Source organism: Eubalaena glacialis, chromosome 3, assembly GCF_028564815.1.
Source record: "Eubalaena glacialis isolate mEubGla1 chromosome 3, mEubGla1.1.hap2.+ XY, whole genome shotgun sequence".
Classification (NCBI taxonomy): Eukaryota; Metazoa; Chordata; class Mammalia; order Artiodactyla; family Balaenidae; genus Eubalaena; species Eubalaena glacialis.
The window spans coordinates 180,980,240-181,001,055 of NC_083718.1; the positions used below are offsets into that span (position 1 = coordinate 180,980,240).

The window sequence follows — 20,816 nt, forward strand, 5'->3', positions numbered from 1 at the left end:
CCACTCCTACATACCTCCAACAGGGGGCGCCTCCCAAATCAGCCCTGGAGCCTAGTGGGCCAGAATTGAGGCCACTAGGCCGGGAGGCCAGGCCAGCACCCTGGTCCAGCTGGTTGTCAGCCCAGCACTGGACTGCAGGCTGGAGGAACCCTCAGCCGACCTCCTCTCTCCCCTGCTTCTTCCTCTGAGGGATTTCGGCGGCTTCCCTCCAAGGCCCCTTCCTGTCCCCTTCCTCTGCTGCCCAGGGTGGTCCATTCTGAGTCACTCAAGGAGCTTATGGGGCATCTGAGAGCTGGGAGGGCATAACGAGGTCATTTCAGCCAGTGCTTCTCAAGCTTTCCTGAACATGGGAATCCCCTGGGAGCTTGTCAAGTGCAGACCAGACCTGGAGAGGCAAGGGTTCTGTTCTGGCAGCCTGGCACAGAGGACAGAATTTAATCTCTGGCATTGGGCAGACCTGGGTTTTGGATTCCAACATTGTCCCTTGCTGCTGACCTTGAGCTTTGCCCCTCTGTCAATTCCAGGCCCTCAAGGCTCAGTGAGGACCAAATAGCTAATGGGGGCAAAAGCACATCGTTGACGCCTCTGGTTCTGAACAAATCGGGGATTTATTGTAATTATTATGAACAGTAAAGGTGCTAGAGAAGTAACCCCATTTCTTTGGGGGCCAAAGCAGGGTGGGACCCCAGTTGGGACAGCCGCTTCCTCCAGAGGCCTAGAGAGGAGACTGGAGTTGGCTGGGGTGGGAGTCAGCATCCAGGGGGCTCAGGGAAGGATGCCTGGGCAGTTAGGGGTGGTGGGGGGCATTATCTGTGATAGGGAAGGGAAGGCAGCCCCTGGGGGAGGCTCAGGAATATCTGCCCCCAGGCATCACGTCTCAGTTTCAGCCTGGACCGTCCCCTTTGTGCAAGACACTTGCCAGGGCTCTCATGGGACCTTAATCCTCCGATGCCTCAGGTCACACCCCGGTCTGGCAAGAGGGTCGCCCGCATGCTGCGCCTCCACGCTCTCTGCTGGCCCCCAACAAATGAGCAGGATGGAGGGACAGGAGCCAGGCAGGGATGGGTCTCCCTCTCCTTGCCTGGTGCTCGATCCTTGGAAAGGTTTCCCAGGGCTTTGTGTCAAAGCAGTGATTGCCCGTGCCACTTGGAGCAGAGGCAAAGATGACTGTAAATACTGTCCACCGACCCTCTGGAAGGATCCGGCCATTGCCACCCCCACCGTGCCCGCAGAAAAGCCCGGCTAATCCCTGAGTCTTTCTAGGCAGTGAGAAGTGTGGAGGGCTACCGCAGGTGTCTCTATTATAAAAGGAGGCAGTGGGTTAACTACTTCAAGGGAGTCTTCCAGCCTGGAGATTGCTGGAGAGGGGTCTCAGTTCAATTCAAACAGCCCTGCCCCTGAGTCACTTCCTAAAGAAAGGGGGTTGAGGGTCAAGGTGCTGATGCGATGTTGACAAGGTGAAGGCTCGCTAATCCGGTGCTTTGGATGTGCCAGATCTCACACCAGCTGCCTCGGATGGTGCCTTCTTTAAAATATAGATTCCCCCTCTCCCACAGCAGAGCTACTGTATTGACCTATCAGGGTGGAGCCTGGGAATTTCAATTTTTAACAGGCATTCCAGATCATTCTGATGCACAGCTTGGGAACCACTGACTCTAATTGAATCCCCTACCCTTCTAAGAACTCACTCTCCAACAGTCTTGACAAAACCAGATCCTGCCTGCACCCCCAGAGATGGGGATTCTGCATCCCCATGACCTCTGGCCCCTGCCATCACCCGGATCATGCTGGCTCTCTCTGTCCCAAACAGACAGCGCCCTGGGGCTTTAGGCTGGGATTGTGAAGGTTCCTTTTTGCTCTCCCTTTACATAATCTGACCTCTTGTCACCTCCTGAACCTCCAAGGTAGACCCCAGCTTGCCAAGGAAGGTGGTGGGAAAGCAAAGATGGACCTCCAGGTGGTCAGTCCAGTCCAGCCTAGCCTGGCATCCCTGAGAAACATATTTCTCTTGTCAGGTGTATGTGGGGGCCACAGATACTTCCTTATCTCCCCACACCCTCTTGTCTGGGGCATCACCTCCTCTCTGGAGGCTTCTGGCTCCTGGTTTCCTTGCTTTCTTTTGCCAAACTAACTGGAAGGTCTTTGAAGGCAGGGACCATGGGGCTGGGCATACGATGGATGCTGTGACCAATGCGGGCCCACCGCTGTTTATCAGACCCCTACTATGAGCCAGGCTTTGTGCTGGGGCCACGCGCCCCCAGAAAAGCCTGGTTCTTGCTTTAGGGGGAGAGAGCAGTATCCAGAAAGTTAGAATTCAGAGGCAAAACTGCTACCCTGGGAAGGAGTGCGGCCACCCAGACTGGAGAACGGGAAGCTTCTCAGAGGAAGTGAAGAGGGCTTGGCTAAGTGATGAGAAGGGAGGGTGAGAACATCCCAGCAAGTGCACCATTGGCTAAGAGGAGCGACTGAATGGAGGATGGGAATGAGGGAGGAAGCCCTCACTGGGGGCGCTACCAAGCAAGGAAGTGCCTGTCTGCGGAGCGCACTCGCTCCCCCGGCCCTCGGCCACCGGCCACCGGCCACCGTGCGCGCGTCGGCTGGGCCGGCGGAGGCAGAACCCGCAACCGCACGCCCCGCGCCGGGCCCGGCGTTCCGGGCGGCGGCCAGGCTCGCTGCTGCTCCCCGATCTCAGGCCCGGGCCGCAGGAATTAAGCAGGCCGCCGAGCCCGAGCGCGTCCTTATCTCGGGGAGACAGTTGTTGGGAATCACTTTGACTGAGTGGTTTTGTCTCCCCGCATTTTCCACTGTCAGGAGGCCTCGGGCCATGGATCAAAGGCGCGCGGCGGCGGCGGTGGAGGCGGCGGAGCGCGGGGAGGGGCGGCCGCGCGGATCCGGCCCGATCCCCCCACCTCGACGCCGCCGCCCCGACCCGGGTCGGCCGGGCCCGGAACCGCGCCCAGCCTCTGCCTGGAGCCCACCGTCCGCAGGCTGGAGAGGAGAGAAGGGGAGAAGAGGGAAGACAGAACGGGAGGGGCTGGCGGGAGGGGGCAGAGGGTGAGGGGCGGGGAGGGGCTGGAGAGAGAGAAAGAAGAGGTGTTTGCGGGAGAAGAATGAGAGAGATTAGGGGGAAGAGAGTGGGGGAGGGGGACTGGATTTGAGAGAAGGAAGGATGGAGCAAAAGAGGGTCGGATGCAGATGGGGCTAAAAGGGGAAAAGGAGCAGGAGAGCTGGGGATTGGGGGGAGGAAACGGGAAAAGGAGAGAACAAGGAAGCAGAAGAAAATCAGTGCAGAGAAGAAAGCAGCGGTTAATTTCCCATCAGCTGGGCCCAAGAGCGAGTTCTGGGCTGAGGGAGGGCACATGGAGAGGAGACTGGCTGGAGGAGGAGGGGGCAGGACAGCCTGCCTGCGCAGGGCTTGGGGTGGAGACTGTCCTCCCTCCAAAGGAAGTGCTGGCCCTCGTCACTGAGAAGGAAAGGGAAGCAGAGAGTGGTGGTGGCTGGCCGAATTACCCCACAGGAGCTGGGGTGGCACTCAGGCCTGACCTTGCAAAGGTCGCTCGCGATGCCTGGGGGACACTAGCCCAGGTCTCGGATAGTCCCAGGAGCCCCAGGAGAGGAGCCTCCACTGCCTGTTTCCTCCCCATCAGCCCCAACCCCACAGCAGAACTCCCAGGGGCAGCTCGGAATACCTGTCCCAAGCCCTTGAAGGTGGTGGAGAAATGTTCCCAGCTGGGGCGAGGGCCAGCAGAGAGAAGGGACTGGTGGGAGGGTCTGGAGAGAGGGGGGAGCCCTGGGGCTGAGGCTGGGGCAGGGCAGGAGGGTAGACAGGGAGGCAGGAAGGAGCAGGGGAACTCAGCGGTGCTGAGAAGAATTAGTTGGGGGCCTGGCCCTACACCAGCTCACTGTGTGGCCTTGGGAGCCCCCATCTGCAAACAGCTACCCGGCATTGTGCCAGATGCCAACCTGCTCTGCACCTATCAGCACGCTTACTCCTCAGACTGGTTCTATGAGATGGGAACTATTTATTAGCCCCACTTTACAGAGGGGGAAACTGAGGCAGAGAAGAACCTGTTTGGAAGCACCCAGCTAGAAAGTGACGGTCCTGGGGATTGGGCACAGGCCCAGGGATTCCAGAGCTGGTATCCTGACGCCTCTCCTCTCCTGCCTCTTAGGGCACTGGGAATAGCAGAGATCAAAGAATTTGGGGCCCTCAAAGATCTCACCAGCGAGTGGGAAACAGACCATTTTTGTGACATGTACTGGCTAAGAGCATGGTCACTGGGGCCAGGCAGTCTGAGTTCAAGTCCAGGCCCTGACACTTGCTAGTTCCTGACCTTGGACAAATTGTTTAAACTGCACAGTGCCACTGTCCACCACCTCATTTGCAAGACAGAAATAATTCCAGGCCCTCCCCTTCCAAAGGAGATGTTATGAAGATTAAATGGAATAATCCATATAACGGGTTTAGCACAGCACCTGGCCTGTGGTATAAGGCCTCAAATAAATTGAACCATTATTATTATTACTTAATATTTGTCTAGCAATACAGATACTTTTAATATACTGATAAAATGTGATAAATGCACAGGGAAAGCACAACTAACCCAGCATAAGGGGGTGCAGGAAGGCTTCCTGGAAGGGACCAAGTCTTTAAAAGTAAGAGTGAGTCTGAGATGATGACAGGATGGTGGAGGAGACCCAGGCAGAGAGAGCAGCAGGTGCAAAGGCTTGGAGGCAGGGGACAGTACGGCCCTCTGGGGACCCTCAAGGTCACCCCTGCCTCTCCTATCTGGGTACATGCCTGGCCTCCCAGGTCCGGCTGCCCTGCCATCCCAGAGGCCTCCCTCCTGCTGGGGACCCCAGGGACGGACCTGAGCAGTTCTGAGTCTGCCTGCTGTATTAAATGCTCATCTCTCTCATTTTCTTCCCTTCTATCTTCCGGAACTGTCTCGTTCAGAGCCCCCAGCCCCGTGCTAATCAGAAAGAAGGACAAATCCGCTATCTGCATTCTTTCCCACCAAGCCAGGCAGGTCTGGTTGGCTAAACCCCCAGCCTGTTGGGAAGCTCACCAGGCCCAGGCTGGGGCCCCAGGAGGGTGGAGAGGAGGCGCAGGGTGGAGAGGAAGGCTGGCCCCCACCCGGAGACCTAGAGGCTGTGACTCATGTGCTCGTACAAAGAACCCATGGGAATCACGGACTCTGAGCAGGAAGGTTCCTTTCTACAAGTTGGTCTCTCACTTTCATTGCACCGATAGGGAAACTGAGGGCCAGAGTGGAGAGGCATCTACCAAGGTCCCACAGTGCGTTAGAAGCAAAGTCTGGAGGGAACTCAGATCGCCTGACTTTCCAGCCAGTGACCAGGCCTGGCCTGGGTTGAGCCGGACCTCCAGTCCCAGGAAAGAATGGCTAATTCAATTTTTCCCTTTTCCATTATGGTTTATTACAGGATATAATGTAGCTGCCTGTGCTCTACAGTAGGACCGTGTTGTTTATCCATTCTATATATAATCGTTTGTATCTGCTAATCCCAAACTCCCAATCCATCTCTCCTCCCTCCCCTCATCCCCAATTTCTAATTAGGGCAGGGAGAAGCAAAGAGGGAAAAACTGTCACTTATTAAGCTCTTCCTCTATGCCAGGCATAGTTTTAGGTATTTCTCATGAATAGTCTCATTTATTTCTCAAAATCCTACAAGGTGACCAGTATTGGCCCCATCTTCCAGATGAAGAAACTGAGGCTCAGAGAGCTCATGTAACCTGCCTGTGGTCACATAGCAAGTAAGTATAGAAGACCTGGGATCCAAAACCTGGTCTGTATGATCATTTCACTCAGCCCATGATGTATCTGAATTAGACACTGTTTTAGCATTTGCCATATTATTTGCTGCTGTCCAGTCTGCACCAACCTCTTACCCCTTCCCTTATTTTCCCCTGAGCAAATGCTACCTTGCCCTTTGAGACTCCTCCTCCAGGAAGCCTTCTTTGACATGCCCTCCCTTTCCCAAACTCCTCTGCTCTTCCTATCCTGTCTGACCAGAAAGCCCTCTAAACTGTCAATAACTGATTCTCTCATTGCTCTTTGGTGGTGAGCAGGGGTAGTACTGTCTCCCCTAAAACATACTTGGTAAGAGCAGAGACAGCCATGTGTTATTTCTTTTTTGCGCCTCCCTATACATTGTGTTAATAACAGGAGCTAGACAAATGAATTTGAAGGCAATTGAACATACTAACATTCAAACTAACTGATCAGCTGCCTCAAAAATCTCTTGGGTACGGACCACAGCTGTGTGTAGTCAAGCCTGCAATACTCCTGGGGGTTCACCAACACTTGCTGGAGGCCTACTACGGGCCAGACACTGAGTTCTGTGTGTCACTAGAGTGAATCACCATGCACAGAGTACCACTGCCTCGCCTGTGGTCCTACTGAAGACCTTGGTCCCTGACATCAAATGGTGCGTGGAAACATCTAGGTCTCCTCTTTCCCACTTGTTTATGCCAGGCCTTACTCTGCCCATGGGGAGGGGCAGAGGTCAGCTCCTGCCCACATCTTCTCAAGGTATAGGGTCTTGATTGCTATAGATGTATCAGTAGTGGACAAAAAAGAGGCCCAGAGCATCCCTTGAGGGCAGCCCTCAATCCACAGCCCTTGTCCAGACTCAGGGAGACGGGCTCAAAATGCCATCTTCCCAGAATCCCACTCAGTCCTCTAAGGAGAAAAAGCCAGGGTTGCCCTCAATGGTAAAAAGACCCCAAAGTTGGGGACTTCTCTGGCGGTCCAGTAGTTAAGACTTCTCCTTCCAATGCAGGGGGTGCAGGTTCGATCCCTGGTTGGGGAGCTAAGACCCCACATGCCTTGGGGCCAAAAAACCAAAACATAAAAAGCAGAAGCAATACTGAAATAAATTCGATAAAGACTTTAAAAATGTTCCACGTCAAAAAAATCTTTAAAAGAAAAAAAAGACCCCAAAGTCACCCAGAAGCCAGGCAATAAGCCAGGCCCCCCAATTCCTAGCAGGGCCTGCCCATAGGCATGACCCGCCTCCATCACCAGTATTCTGGAAAGTTCCTGATCCCGGTCTCATCTTTCTGTCCACCACCCCCTCAGTCCCCTCCACCCAGGAAAAAGGGGTGAGAAAGGCAGAGACATAAACACGAGTCTGTTTTCACAGGAGACGAGGCTCTGCCCAGGCCTCTCCCTGTGGGCTGGAGCTGGGCCTCTGATTGATGGGAGCAGGTGGCTTTGCTTGGCCAGCCGCCAGCGGGGAAATAACTCAGCTTTTCCCACTGAGGTAGGTTAACCATGGACAAAGGCAGAGCTGGATATGAGAGCAGGGTCTTGGCAGGTCTGTCCGCCCAGGGGCTGGAAGGACTGAGGATGCCTGGGACCCCATGGCTGATTGTCTGAGCCTGTAGCTCATCCTCGTCCTGGGGTGGGCCTGGCCGGGAGTTATGGGGAAGGGGCACTGGGGGTGTGCGGAGGCCTGATGAGGTGAGTGGACGCTCTTCACGACCTCCAGTTGGTACCCTGATCAGGGCTGTGACTCAGGCTGGCAGAGGTGGCTGGTTGATGTGGGGGAGGTCTGGGAGCTGGGCTGTTACTGGTGCAGTGAAAGCCAGTCAGGGAGGGCAGATACTGCAAAAGGGCATTTGGCTTCAAGTCCAAGAAAATCTGGCCACAGGTTCTTGGTCCTTTCCACAAGCTGACCCCTGACCCCACACCATCACCACTGGTCACCATGAGCAATGGGTAGGTGGGTGAGGTGATTCAGTTAGCTTTCCCCTAATCCTGGGAAAAACCAGCGTCAGAGCCTGTCCTTCCAACTGGAGCCGGTCACTCCTTCCATCCCAGCTCATCTTTCCCCGGGACCTGAGGGCGGAGGAAGGAAGATGGCCTTTCCTGTGCTTTCCGCAGAGAAGGGGTGCTACCTGCACCCTGTCATCCTCTCTTCCCAAGACTGGAAACCAACTCAGGCATTTTCCAGGTGGGAAGGAAAGGGGGAAAGAGATAGAAGAAATGAGGTGGCAGTAAAACAGAGTTGGGAGGCCAGGGCACAGACGGGGGAGGTGGGTGGAGAACTTATTAAGCACCTACTACGTGCCAGGCACTGTACTCAAATCTCCCTTAGTCCTCACAGCACCCCCTGAGAGGTAGGGATTATCACTCCCTTTTACAGATGAGGAAAAGGAAGCCCAGAGAGGTTAGGCAAGCTGCCCCAGGGCCACACAGCAACTTAGATAGTGGCAGAACCAGAACTCCAACTCAGGGTTGCTTGTTGGCAGAGGCCAGGCAGTTTCTCTTGCCCCAGGCTTCCCAGGAGAGACTTCCCGGGAAAGGACGAGCCTGGAAGAGACCCTGAGAAGGCGAAGGGAAGGAAGCTGGAGGCAAAGGGGCCGCTGGGAAGGGAGGAAAAGGAAGGGCTGCGCGGGGCCCAGAGGCGCGCTCACTCGGCTGGGGTTAAAGCCTCATGTTCCTACAACCCGCTAAGCCGGAGAAATGAATTCTGATCCTTCCAAAACCCAACCTTGGAAAATGTGCGAGAGAAGGGTCTCCTTTCAGGGGAGCAGGAAATCCTCCACACCTCCTCCCGACGCCCCAGTAATGCCAGGATGTCCCCAATCTGCTTTGAGGAATGGAGAGATTAAGAATAATAAAAAAATTGCAATAAAATATGTGTGAAGGAGGGGGTAATTGTGGACAAACGCAGCATTCAAATTCATTTTTCAGCTCTTTTACACACCATTTCAATCTTATTTTCTGCTTGTTAATGAGATCTTGTTGCCTGGGCTAGGCAAAACCTTCCAATATCAGGACGTAATTGCACATAATTTTCTCTCCTACCAGTGATTTGCATCAGTTTTTAAAAAATTCTGGGCTATTTAACACCCCACGATCCCCCTCCCCGTCTTCCTGCCGACAAATCTCTTACGCCCTCCTCCTTCCCTGTCCCTGGTCCAGCAAGACTCATTTTAAATGCTTATTATAAACGCAGTGTCGCCAATAAAGGGAAAAAAAACACACAGAGGAAGTGAGGGGAGAAAAAGGCAAAGGGAGTTTCCAGTGGCCGCCGCGTGAAGGGCCCTGGCTCAGTTCCCCAGCGCGAGGGGTTTCTCCATCTTATCCCGCTGAGGGTGATGTGAAGGTGAGGTGCGTGGGTCAGGCACATCTGCCTTAGAATTGCATCGCCACCACTCACCTGCTCTGTGGGCTTCAGCAAGTTACTTAACCTCTCTGAGCCTCTCTTCCCAAGTTCTGTGGGGCCAGAGTAACTTCACAGAAGCGAAGTGCTGACAGGGGATGTGGCATCCCATAGGTGATCAGCTGATGGAGTGTCTTTCCTTGCTGGATTGGCTCCCCTGGAGGCCTCAAAGGATGCCAGGAGGGCAGTGGTGGGACTCTACCATGGAGAGGCATTCTGGAGACCCCATTCATAAAGAATTGAAAAGCCTTGAGCTTTATTCTTACTGGTCTAGGGAGGAAGGAGAAGCTTGACTTTTAAAGGTGTAGACCATGAACCTGACCATGCCATTAACTGCCACTGTGGCCTCAGACCTCAGTTTCCCCATACGGGCCACAGGACCAATCTTACGGGGCAGATACAAGAGAACAGCATAGTGGGCTCTGGAGCCAGACCATTTGAATCCTAGCTTTGCCACTTTCCAGAACCTACCACGGGGCCTGGCATGTGGTAGGGGCTTAATTAATATTTGCTAGATGGGCGGACGGATGGATGACCCTGGACAAATCCATTTCCTCATTTGTAAACCAAGGTCACAAGGTCACCACCAAGACTGGCTGAGTGAAAGCTGGTATAGCATTTAGCCCATGCATGGCTGGCCCACGGTAAGCGTTCATTCTACGTAAGCCGTCACTGTAACTATTACAGGAGGGAAAGGACGAGGCTTGGTGTACTGTGATCACGGCCGTGTGATTAGCTTCACACTTAGAGAATATCTTTCATTAACTCCACATGGGGGAAATTGTAAATATGTAAATCCCTTTACAGGTTCCTCCACGTTAAGCTCCAGAGAGGAACAAAGGGGACGATGCGCAAGGGACATCATGAAGCAAGAGGAGGGGTGGTGGCAGGAGAGAAACGCCCCCTTCCCATGAAGCAGCGGCAGGAGCTGTGGGTGAGGTGTCTGGAGCCCTGGGTGCGGGTCCCAGCTCAGCTGCTAACCTGACAGTGTGATCTGGGCAATTTTCTCCCCCTCTCTGGGCCTCAGTTTCCACTGCCAACTCTGATAGTCTGCATCTAAGAAAGCCTGGGGGAGAAGGCAGCTCCGGCTTCGGGCTGCCCCTGGGAACACATCTGCACAGGCCCCGTAGAAGACCCCAGCACAGGGCAGCCTGCCTGTGGCCTTCAGCTCAAATGACCCTGGAAACAGGAGAACCTTGCTCCTGATGCTTTGCTTGGGAGATTTGACTGGTCAGTGCTGCAGCTATGAGTGGCCTCCGTGGCCTGTCTCCCCCATCACACTGGGAACTCTCCAAGACAGGGCTGTGCTTCCACCATCAGACTGGGGCGTCTAAGGACAAGGGGTTTCTCTTCCAGCAGACCATGGGTTCCTGAGGACAGAGTCGTGTCCCTCATCTCAGACTGACAGCTCCTCAGGTTGGGGGCTGTGTCTCCCCCATCAGACCGGGGAATCTCTAAGGACCTGAGTGTCTCCTTTCTATCTCTGCCCACCGCCCTTAAAATTGTGCCCTGCTCGTGATTCCTACACGTGGGCTGGTATGAACTGATCCACCTGGAGGAATCAGATCACTCGAAGTGATGTCACAAAAGGGTCCTTTTGTCCTAAGCTGTCCTGAGCTGGTTTCTAAGAGTTGTTTCCAAGCAAAGCCAGGGCCGTCCACGTGCTGAGTCCCTAATCCTACCAGGCTGGGTTCTGGGGGTGGGTGAGGGCCTGGGCCCCGAGGGAACCAAGCCTCAAGGTCATCTACGCCTCTCATATGACTCAGCTCTGCCTGTTGGCCCCTAACCTGAGTTAGGCCTCAGTGTTCTCATCCATGACATGGGCTGAAGGAGCTTTCCCTTCCACTGAGCTGGGGGACTGGCTTCCCGAGATGATTTCTCTTCGCCGCCAGCCAGTCTCTCAAAAAGAGAGCATGTGTGGGCGTTTCTGAGAGGCAGGAGGGCAGTGTGAGTGGGTAAAATCTCAGGCTCTGGAAACGAAGGTTGAACCCAGGCTTTGACGCTCAAGTAGACTAGTATATAGGAAACACTGAGAACAGTGTCAGAACATCACAGGGGCTCAGAAAGTTTAGCTGTCCTCATCCACGTTGTTATTAAACATGTTGCATGCCTTGCTGTTTTATTATGTTTACTGTCTGTCCTGTTGCACTGCCAGCTCCACTAGAGCACGGACCTTCATCCTTATGTTCACTGATTCATCCCAAGTGCCGAGAACAGTGCCTGGCCCATAGCCGGCACTCCAGAACTATGTGTTATATTAGAGCCAGAGGACAGGCCCAGAGCTGAGATGAGTAAATGGCTTTTCTGTGAGATTCTGCTGGGCAGACTCTCCGGGGAGGCTCTGAGGCTTGGAAGCACCCACTTCCCAGGCTGGGTCTGAGGCCAGGACCCGGGTCAACCCGCGGGGAGGAGGCAGGTCCTCTCCAGGCAGCGGCAAGCCGGTCGGTGTGACAAGCAGATGCTCAGCAGAGCCCCAGCTGGGTCCCCGACTGCATCCCCTTGGGCTTCTGTAAGAACAAGGGCCGAGGCTATCTGGGCGACCGTGGACCTGCGATCCTGGAGGAGGGAGGGGTATGCTGGCCCCGCAGCCCAAGTGGGGCCCATCCTCCCCCTGTTGCCCAGGTGAGCTATGGAGAAACCCCTCCTGCTGGGAAGACAGACATGGTAATGAACCTCTCTTGGTGGAGAACCCGCACGAACCCCAAGACCACAGAGATTGCTGACCATGTGTAACTGGCCTGTCAGATGGGGGAGGGAGTACAGGGTATCAGAGCTCAGAAATGCCAGGGACTTCTATATAAGACCCTAAACACCCCCTCGCTGCCCCCTTCCTTCAGGAAGTGTTTGGAGCCTAACCTGGAGGTTCACACACACAGAAGCACACACAGCCTGACCCTGCCCTCATGTCCGCCCTGCACGCAGCCCTCTCCCTGCCCTCCAGCAGCTGTTCACCTCCTGGTCCCCTCGGCCCCTGTCAGACCCTCCATCTGTCTTCACACCTTTGGTGGGAACCTCCCGATTCCCGAAGTTCACGCAATCCGTCACGCCCCGCACAGCCTCTCTGCCCTGAGGAATGGGATGGAAGCCTTGAGGGTCTCTCAGAGGAGGGGTGAGGGTCCAACTCAAGTGGGGAAAAGGTCGGGTTTGGTCTGGCTGCTCACGGAAGTGGGGCAGGCTCTCTTCCTTCTTCTCCTTCCCTCCCTGAGGTTCAATTCTGGGCTCAGACAGTGCGTGGAACATCGTCTCTTTAATACCATTGCTGAACCATGCTCCAGAAGCCAGGGGCCCCTTGATTTGCGGGTTTCTCCTCTGTCTTGTGACAGAAGTGTTGCTCTGGGGATAAACCTCAGACCGCATGGAGATGGGTGGACACAGAAGAGCAGTGGTCAGGGAGCCAGGTGCCCTGGACTCTCAGGCCCGGCCCAGCCAACGTGTCCTGGCTCTCCATCTGTAAAGTGAGCTGGAGGGTCCACTTGATCTCAACACCCCTCTTCAGATTTCCTCCAGTTTGTTTTGTACCGTAAGGCCAGGCCTGGACCACATTCTCGAGTGTGGGCACTGTGGGTCTCTGCAGCCATCCTTACCCAGACAGCTCTGGATCCTGTCATGTCTAAACCTGGCTCTGGAAGGTTAGCTTGGCCCGTTAGTCCTCGGCACTAATGAGATGGAGGTGGTGGCCTTGAACCCCAAAGAGGCCAATGAGGTTCTACCGGAAAAACATTCTGGTCTACAGGCTGCATCACCCTCGCAGTGGGGGCCACGAGGACTTGGTGCTTTCCCACTGGGAGCTCTGCCTTCAGCGGCTTCCATTCACCGGGCATTCAGCTCTGCACCGGACCTGGCCTAAGTGCTTTACCTCGGTCATCTCATTCAATCCTCAGCAACCCTATGAGGTAGGGGCTAACGTCATCCCGTTTCACGGATGAGAAAACTGGGGTGTAGAGAGGGAAAGGGATCTTACCCATAAGTAAATGATGGAACTGAAATACAATTAGTCCTCAACGACACACATTAGTTGAGGCAAATAAGAATGACCCCCAAACATGCAGAAAATTAACATTTGGGGGAATATTTTAGACCAACGGTAGCCATTTTTTTCTATAAGGGCCAGATAGTAAATGTTTTAGGCTTTACAGGCCATGTGATCTCTTTTGAAACTACTCAACTCTGCTGCTGTAGCACAAAGGCAGCCATAAATAAATACGTAAATGAAGGGACATGGCTGTGTTCCAATAAAACTTTACTTACAAAAACAGGTAGCTGGGTGGAAGTGGCCTGGGGGGATGTAGCTGACCTTCTCTTTGGTCCTTTTCTTTAGGTAACACATTTCTCATACTAACTATATTGTCCTGGCAATGGCGGGGGGGGGGGGGGGGGTAGCGGGAGACCTAATGTTTATTTGGCCCTTATTCTGTGCCAGGCTCTGTGCTAAGTGCTTTGACCTGTTAGCACATTGAATGCAGAGAACACCCCTCTTAGGAGGTTAGCAGCTCTCTGTTTAATTACTCTTTTGTTTAATGGGGGATAAACTAAGGCTCAAAGATGCTTACTAGCCTAACACCCTGAGCGGTGGAGCTGGGATTTAAACCCCCTCCAAGCCTCACCTTTTCTACCACGTTACAGCTGTTCAGATAAGTTTGCATCCCATGTGTTCTCACCATAGACGTGACAGAGGTGTCTCAGAAAATGGGAGGCAAGGTAAAATGAGACTTGGATTCAATTCTTTCCCCCACGGATATTTGAGAGCCTGTTATAGTGACAAAAATGAGCTCAGCAGTTCTTCCAATTTACTAGGATTTGGAGCATCACTGAGTCCTATTCCCCAAACCCACCAATAACCACATCAGCCTCAGCCTTGTCTTTCTGGCTCCATCTAAAGATGGTCCCACCACTTCTAATAGCACCATCAGGCAATGAGTGACTTAACCAGCAACCAATCACATGTGAGTAAACAGAGTTCCAAGACTCAATGAGAGTAGAGTTCCCGGGCTAGAACCATCCCTCCCCTCCCCACCCATTGCCACAGTTCTCTCCACCAGTAGTACGTGGTCCTTCCTTTCACTCATTGGTCACTCCTAGTGACCAAGGTGGGAGGTGGAGCCCAGGATGGAATCCAGGAAAGACTCCCGATTCTAGAACAAAGCCCCAACCAGTGAGCATCCCATAGGAAATGGTGCAAGGCTTCCATCAACGCGCTGAAAATGCCTGACTTTTATGGACTGAACAGCCATGAGGTGGGTGATGGGCCAGTTTAATAAGCTCTGGGTGGTGAGAAACATGGAAACCTGTGATGGAAACCTTTTCTCTGCATCTGCCCGCTGGGTCACCCAGGTCTGTGGCTTGAAGAAGATAAACCCAGGGTGAAGGGTCACAGAATAGTGACAAGTGAAAATGGAAGGAGCATCCCCGCCTCCCACTTAAACTCTCTCAAGGTGTCCAACAGCCATTCTTCCCCAAGGGAGAGTCAGCCTGTGTCCCTCAGAGCCCTCGCTGGCTGGGCTGGCGATCATCTGGTGATGGGACCCTGGGCGGTGGGCGGGGACACCTACCTGAGGAGACAGGCCATTGCTGACAGGGTTCATGTGGTTGGAGGGCGCTGCCGGGTTCATGAAGCTCTCGGAGTAGCTGGAGAAGCTGTGGCGAGCTCCATAAGCAGAGCTGGTGTCCGCGGCTGCAGCGGCCGCAGCCAGGCCCCCCTGGTGCATGGTGGACGGCGGGAGGGGCTGGGGCCGGTGCACGGTGCTGCCCCCATCTGTGGAGAGACCCAGGAGAGGGCCTGAGCAAGTGGCCTCACCCCAGAGGGCGAGGGAGGGCAAGTACTTCCTGTTTGGAAGGCAAGACCTGAGCCTCCTCCTTCTCCCAGCCTCTGTCCATCAGATGGAGTGGGGAGGGGACGACTGGCTTCTGGGCAGGACACTACGGACTGGCAAGTCTTGACTGACCGCCAATCAACATTCCAGACAATCTCTAGGCACCTACTACGTGCTGGCCTTGTTCTCAGTGGTTGGCACATAGTAGGTGCTCAATAAACATTATCTGGACTGAAAGTCAGATCTCATTGAGGACTGTGTCAATCTGCCCAGGCCTGTCCCGATAGCACTTTGTGAGCGCCGACCACTCACCAGGTGCTTTTACAAATAGTGTCGAAGGGTATGAAGCAAGAGTGATTCCCATTTTACAGATGAAGAAACTAAGGCTCAATGGGCTCAGGGTCCTTGTGCAAGGTGACAAGACTAGCGAGTGGGGAGTCAGAGTTTGAACTGCCGTTCTGTTCCTAGCTGCTGGGCTGCTCTTCCTCTCTGTCACGGCCCCTCCACGTAGCCTTCCAGCAGATGGGACCATCACCATTGGCAACAGTTCAATTTCTCATCAAAAATCACAGGGAGGCCTCTCCTCAGCTTCTAGAACTCTAGCCTGCCAGTCCTTTAAGAGGAGGCCACGGGGCTCCATGAGGCAGAAGTCAAGTAGCAGGATTCTTAATGTGTGCTGGGGGCGGAGGGCGGGAAGGGGAGGGCAGACTGGGGGCCAGGAGCCAGGGAGGGAGGGGAGTTACTCTTCTCTGCCCACCATCATCTCTTCTGCATTTTAATAAGACCCAGGAGATGCACGTGACTTTACAGTTTGAGAAGCTCTGTTCTAAACGTATGCATGGAGGCGACCTTGTTTATCTTCACCTGGATGCAGAGCCAAGCAGTTCAAGGGCAGGACCCCATCTCTTTTATCTTAATAGTCTGTCCACATGAAAGCAGACAAACAGCCATTAAAAAGAAACCAGGGGCTTCCCTGGTGGCGCAGTGGTTGAGAATCTGCCTGCCAGTGCAGGGGACAAGGGTTCGAGCCCTGGTCTGGGAAGATCCCACATGCCGCGGAGCAACTGGGCCCGTGAGCCACAACTACTGAGCCTGCGCGTCTGGAGCCTGTGCTCCGCAACAAGAGAGGCCGCGATAGTGAGAGGCCCGCGCACCGCGATGAAGAGTGGCCCTCGCTCGCCTCAACTAGAGAAAGCCCTCGCACAGAAATGAAGACCCAACACAGCCATAAAAAAAAAAAAAAAATTAAATTAAATTAAAAAAAAAAAAAAAAAGAAACCAAACACCCTTTTATTCCTTCTTTGTTAAGGAAGGAAGGAGTGGGTGGGGGTGGAGGGGAATGGAAAGGTGTGGCTGAGATGCCAGGATGGGGCTGAGCACTCACCTTGGGAGATGGTGGTGGTGGGGTAGGTGGAGTCTGGCAGCTGGTAGGGGGGCAGCGTGGGCATGCCGGTGGGCGGGAAGCCGCCTGGCAGAAGGTGGTTGAATGCTGCCAGCTGGTTGGCTCCTGCCTGTTTACGCCAGCGGGCACGGCGGTTACTGAACCAGACCTGGGGGATGGAGAGCGGAGCATGGAGAGCCCTCAGCTTGGCTCCTGGCAGGGAGCTGAGGCACGGCTATACCCTCCATCGAGCCAGCATCCTCTTCCGTGGGAGGAGATCCCCACCTCCCTGCAACTCGGAACAGTTTGCAAAGTGATTTCATAGGCACAATCCCATTCTGTCCTCCCGACCGCCCAGTGAGGAGGTCATTATCATGATCCCCATTTTACAGATGAGCAAACTGAGACCCAGAGAGAGTGGGGGACTTGTCCACGTGACAGGGTGGGTCGGAGAAGCACTGCCAGGTCTGAGTGACTCTCAGTCCAGTGCTCTTTCCCTGCAGCTGCTCCTGCCCCCAAAGATGTATGACCATCCTTGTTCGTACACATGCTCACTCCTCACCTCCTCCAGGAAGCCCCCAGGGAGGAGGCCACATATCCGGAACCCACCTGAATTGAGACCCACCTGCCACACTCAGATGTGAAAGCTAGTTCTTTGTCCGGAGCCTGAGGCCCTGCTTGGCTTTCGCTGCATGGGCCCCCTTGATTAGGAAAGCCCACCTTCCACAGACACAGGGATTGATTAAGCACCAGTGGGAAGATGACCTAACATCTTTGAGTCTCCCTTTCCTCCGAGACCTGTGCTAGCTCTTCGTATGTCTGTCCATACATAGACCCATGAGGCCTGCCCTCCTAGTCCCATTTACAGAAGGGGAAACTGAGGCTCAAAGAGGTCAAATCACTTGCCCAAGGCCACACCGCTAGTCTGTAATAGATGTGAGGTTCAAACTTCAATCAGTCTGACTTCCTAGAACCTTCTTGTCTGGATTTGCAGCAAATTCCCTGGGACAAGCCAGAGAAATATTAATACAAGAATGAGTGTGCAAAACGGGGCTGCTGTGAGAGACTGCTTCTCCACCTCTGGACTTTGCACATGCTGTTCCCTCCAACCTAAACACTCTTCCAGGGCTAGCTCCTTGGCCTGCGGGGCTCAGCAGAAATGCCTCCCCCCTGCTCCAATAAGGAATCCCTGCCACAAAAGTAAACCCAGGCAGGTCTCCATCCCCTTCTCTCAGGAGGCCTCCAGCTGTGAGTTGCCTCATACAAACAATTATTGTCTTTATCTGTTTCTTTGTTTCCCCTTCAGGCCCTAAGCCTCACAGGCAGAGGCCAAGAATTCCTGGCCCACAGCTCACAGCTCTATAGGAATACTTGTTGAATGAATGAATGAACGAACAAACAAATGAACAGTGGAAGACGGAGATGGCTCTGGTGTGCCTTTGCTGGTGCTTGGCCACAAGGCTCAGTGGGGAGTACCCCCCTGGTGGGTGAAGACATGGATCCCCTGGCATGGATCACTTAAGACACCCAAACCTCTGGACGATGTCTGCTGACCTGAGGGCAGTCTCAGCAGGGATGGAGGGGTGTTTATGGCCCCTGGTATCGGTTGTCGTTTCTCCGAGGGGAGAAACGGTGTTCAGCTTACCAAGCTGGATGAACAGAGCAGCTGGCTCTTACCCGTTAAGGATTCACAGAAAAAGGAGATATGGCAGCCAAATCAAGATCAAAAACTGGCTCCCAAATAAAATGAAGGTCCTGGCTTTTCCCCACCTCCCCAAGGCAGCGAGGGCTTCCCCAGGGGCGTCCTGGGTGGGATGGATGCCTGCCAGTCCGACTGAGGCTGCCTCTGAACTGGCGAGGAATGGGCAGTGTTATCTGCTCCCTGCTTCAGAAGGAGGGTGTGGGGAACAGCTTTGTTTTAAATCAGCATTTCCCAAAGGGTGGGGCTCCTACACTCCGAGGTGGAGAGACATCCCCAAAGGCGAGTGACACAGAGGTTAAATAACCCTGAACCACTCCCATCTCTTCTGGGCCTGGGGTGTGTGGAAGAGAAAGTCTCAGCTTGGCGCTCAGCATCCTTCGTGCCTTCCTAACACTTGCCAATCTCCCTGTTTAAAGCACAGAGAGGACGCCCTGGCAGGTGATGTTTTCCGGCAGGACTTTCCCATGTTGTCTTGTTTTCCCTTGTGTGAGTGCTTCCAGTTGCCTTCCTTTTTATGAGAGTGATATGCATGTTTATTTTAAAATACACTGATCTTATTTTAAAAAGTAAATGACAATACAGATAATATGCAAATGTGGCCAAAATCCTGAAGATGGTCAGAGAAAGACTTAAGTTTGGGACACCGTGCTCTAGTTTTGCTGCATGCAGCTGTTTCTTCGGCATGGGTCATCTGTTCCTCAAACAAAGAGGACTCAACCAAGTTGGAAGCGTTCTCCCCCTTTCCCTTCCTTTCCCTCCTCCTTCCCGCCCTCCTTACTTCCCTCCTTCCCATCTCAAACTGTTTCTGGGACTCCACTCTGTGTCAAGCAGGACAGTAAGGATAGAAGGTGAGCAGGACACAGTCCCAGCCCTCAAGCTGCCCTTGGCCTGGGCACACAACAGATAAGTCAAAGGACAGCTGCTCTCTGGTGCAGTCAGCTCAGATGGGGTGGCATGCAAGGTGCTATAAGGAGGTCTGAGGAGGGGTTTCCAACTCCTCTCAGCATCCAGGAGGACTTCCTGGAGGAGAGGACACGTCTTTTGCTTTTTTTCCCTCTCCCCTCTTCTTCCTCACTGTCCTGTCTCCCCAGGGCTGCCTCCACCACAGCAGGCACCTCCGTCCTCACAAGATGTGACATGATGGTTAAGAGCAGGGACTCCGGAGCCCAACTGCCTGGCTTTGAATCCTGCCTCTGACTCCTAGCTAAGATGGGCAAATTCCATTATTCCTCTGGGCCTCACTTTCTTTGTTGCTAATAACCACCTACCTTCTTGGTGGTTCTGGACCTCAAAGGAGTTAACACAGGCAAAGTGTTTACTTAGAACAGCATCTACAACTCTTATTCTGCTGGAAAGCCTCCGATGGCTGAGCTGGAAAGGCTCTTAGCCAGTATGTACTGCAAGCTTCCTATTTACGTATGGGGAAATGGAGGCTCCAGGAGGGACAGTGGTGGCCCCAGTGTCCCACCCAGAATCCCTGATCAGGGTTGAGTTCTTTAAAAGGAGAGGCTGCATTTTATTATTTACTTTTGGTCCTTCCCTCAACACCTAGCCCTGGTAGCAGGACACTGTAGGAAGCGTCAGTTTACCGAGTTGAACATTTCATCTGGCCCTTCTTTCAATGTAGCACCGAGGAAAAGAACACGACGGACAGACTTGGGCTCGGGTCCCAGGACAGTCACTTATTACGTGTGTCTTTAGGAAGTTGCTTCTCTTAGTGAAATCTCAGGCTTCTCACCTACGAAATGGAGAGACTAATCGTCCCTACAGATTACAGTGAGGATGATGAAGATAATGTATGTAGGGTGCTGAGCATCGTGCCTGGCACATAGAAACGCATCAAAAATGTCATCTAGTGTAATGAAAGGATTTGGCGTAAGTTATTACTTAGTCAGTCCCTCTAGCGCCTCCAAAATGGAATTCTGTTGAGAATGAGCCCAGCTCACCCCCAAGCAAATAGCAGGGCTCTGAACTGGGGCCACATGTAGAGAGTTGCACACAGCCCTGGTCTCTCGGTGCTGGTCATCTGAAGGATGAGATGTTTTCATAGGCAGCTGTGGGAGACACCTGGGGTGGCCTCGGGACCTATCAGACCTGCAGCCTCTGTTTCTAGAAGAAACACACAGGCTCAGGGCTCTTGGAGCTCAGGACGAAACAGATTTGTTTACCTGCAAGGAAGATGTATGCAAGGTTGGCTTCAGGACCCCAGTTGTTTAGAAATGAAGATTCTTCCAGGGCAAGGAGTCATTGGTCCCTAGGCATGCGTCCTCCTGCCTCACGCCCCTTTCCTACCCTTCATGGTGGTTGGGCTTTCTGCGGGCTGAGATGGGGCGTCTCCACCAGCCATCGGGGGTACCATATAACACCATATAATGCCCTGCAGGCTTCAGAAGGAGGCTCCCGACCCTCTGCTGGGGAGCAGGGCTGGAAGGGAGGCAGAGGGGGTGACACGGTTGACTGATAGAACCCCATCTGACCTATATTTACCTGCTTCCTTGCTTATTTGGGCATCAGCCCCATGACAGCAGGGATTTCTTGTCTGGCTGAATCCCCTGTGCCTAGAACAGTGTCTGGCACATAGTAGGTACCCAGTATGACTGCCAGATGAATGAACCTGGAGTTTCAAGGGTGGCCAGAATTGGAACCACTAAGAATAGGTGGAGTTTAATAATAATGGCCCCTACTCAGGGCACTTCTGTGTGCCAAGCACTTCCTGACTCTGTGGCTG

The 20,816-nt window shown here is 53.7% G+C and overlaps 1 protein-coding gene across 2 annotated transcripts in view; it reads right to left on the reverse strand.

Moving 5' to 3' along the window:
- The window catches only part of PAX7 (paired box 7), a 99,354-nt gene that overhangs the window by 21,857 nt on the left and 56,681 nt on the right, over positions 1-20,816 (reverse strand). For both annotated transcript variants that reach the window (XM_061187056.1, XM_061187055.1), the window contains exons 6-7: positions 16,390-16,555; positions 14,745-14,947 (exon numbers count right to left, since the gene is read on the reverse strand). In XM_061187056.1, the coding sequence (XP_061043039.1) occupies positions 14,745-14,947; positions 16,390-16,555 (369 nt within the window). The remainder of the gene's footprint in view (positions 1-14,744; positions 14,948-16,389; positions 16,556-20,816) is intronic.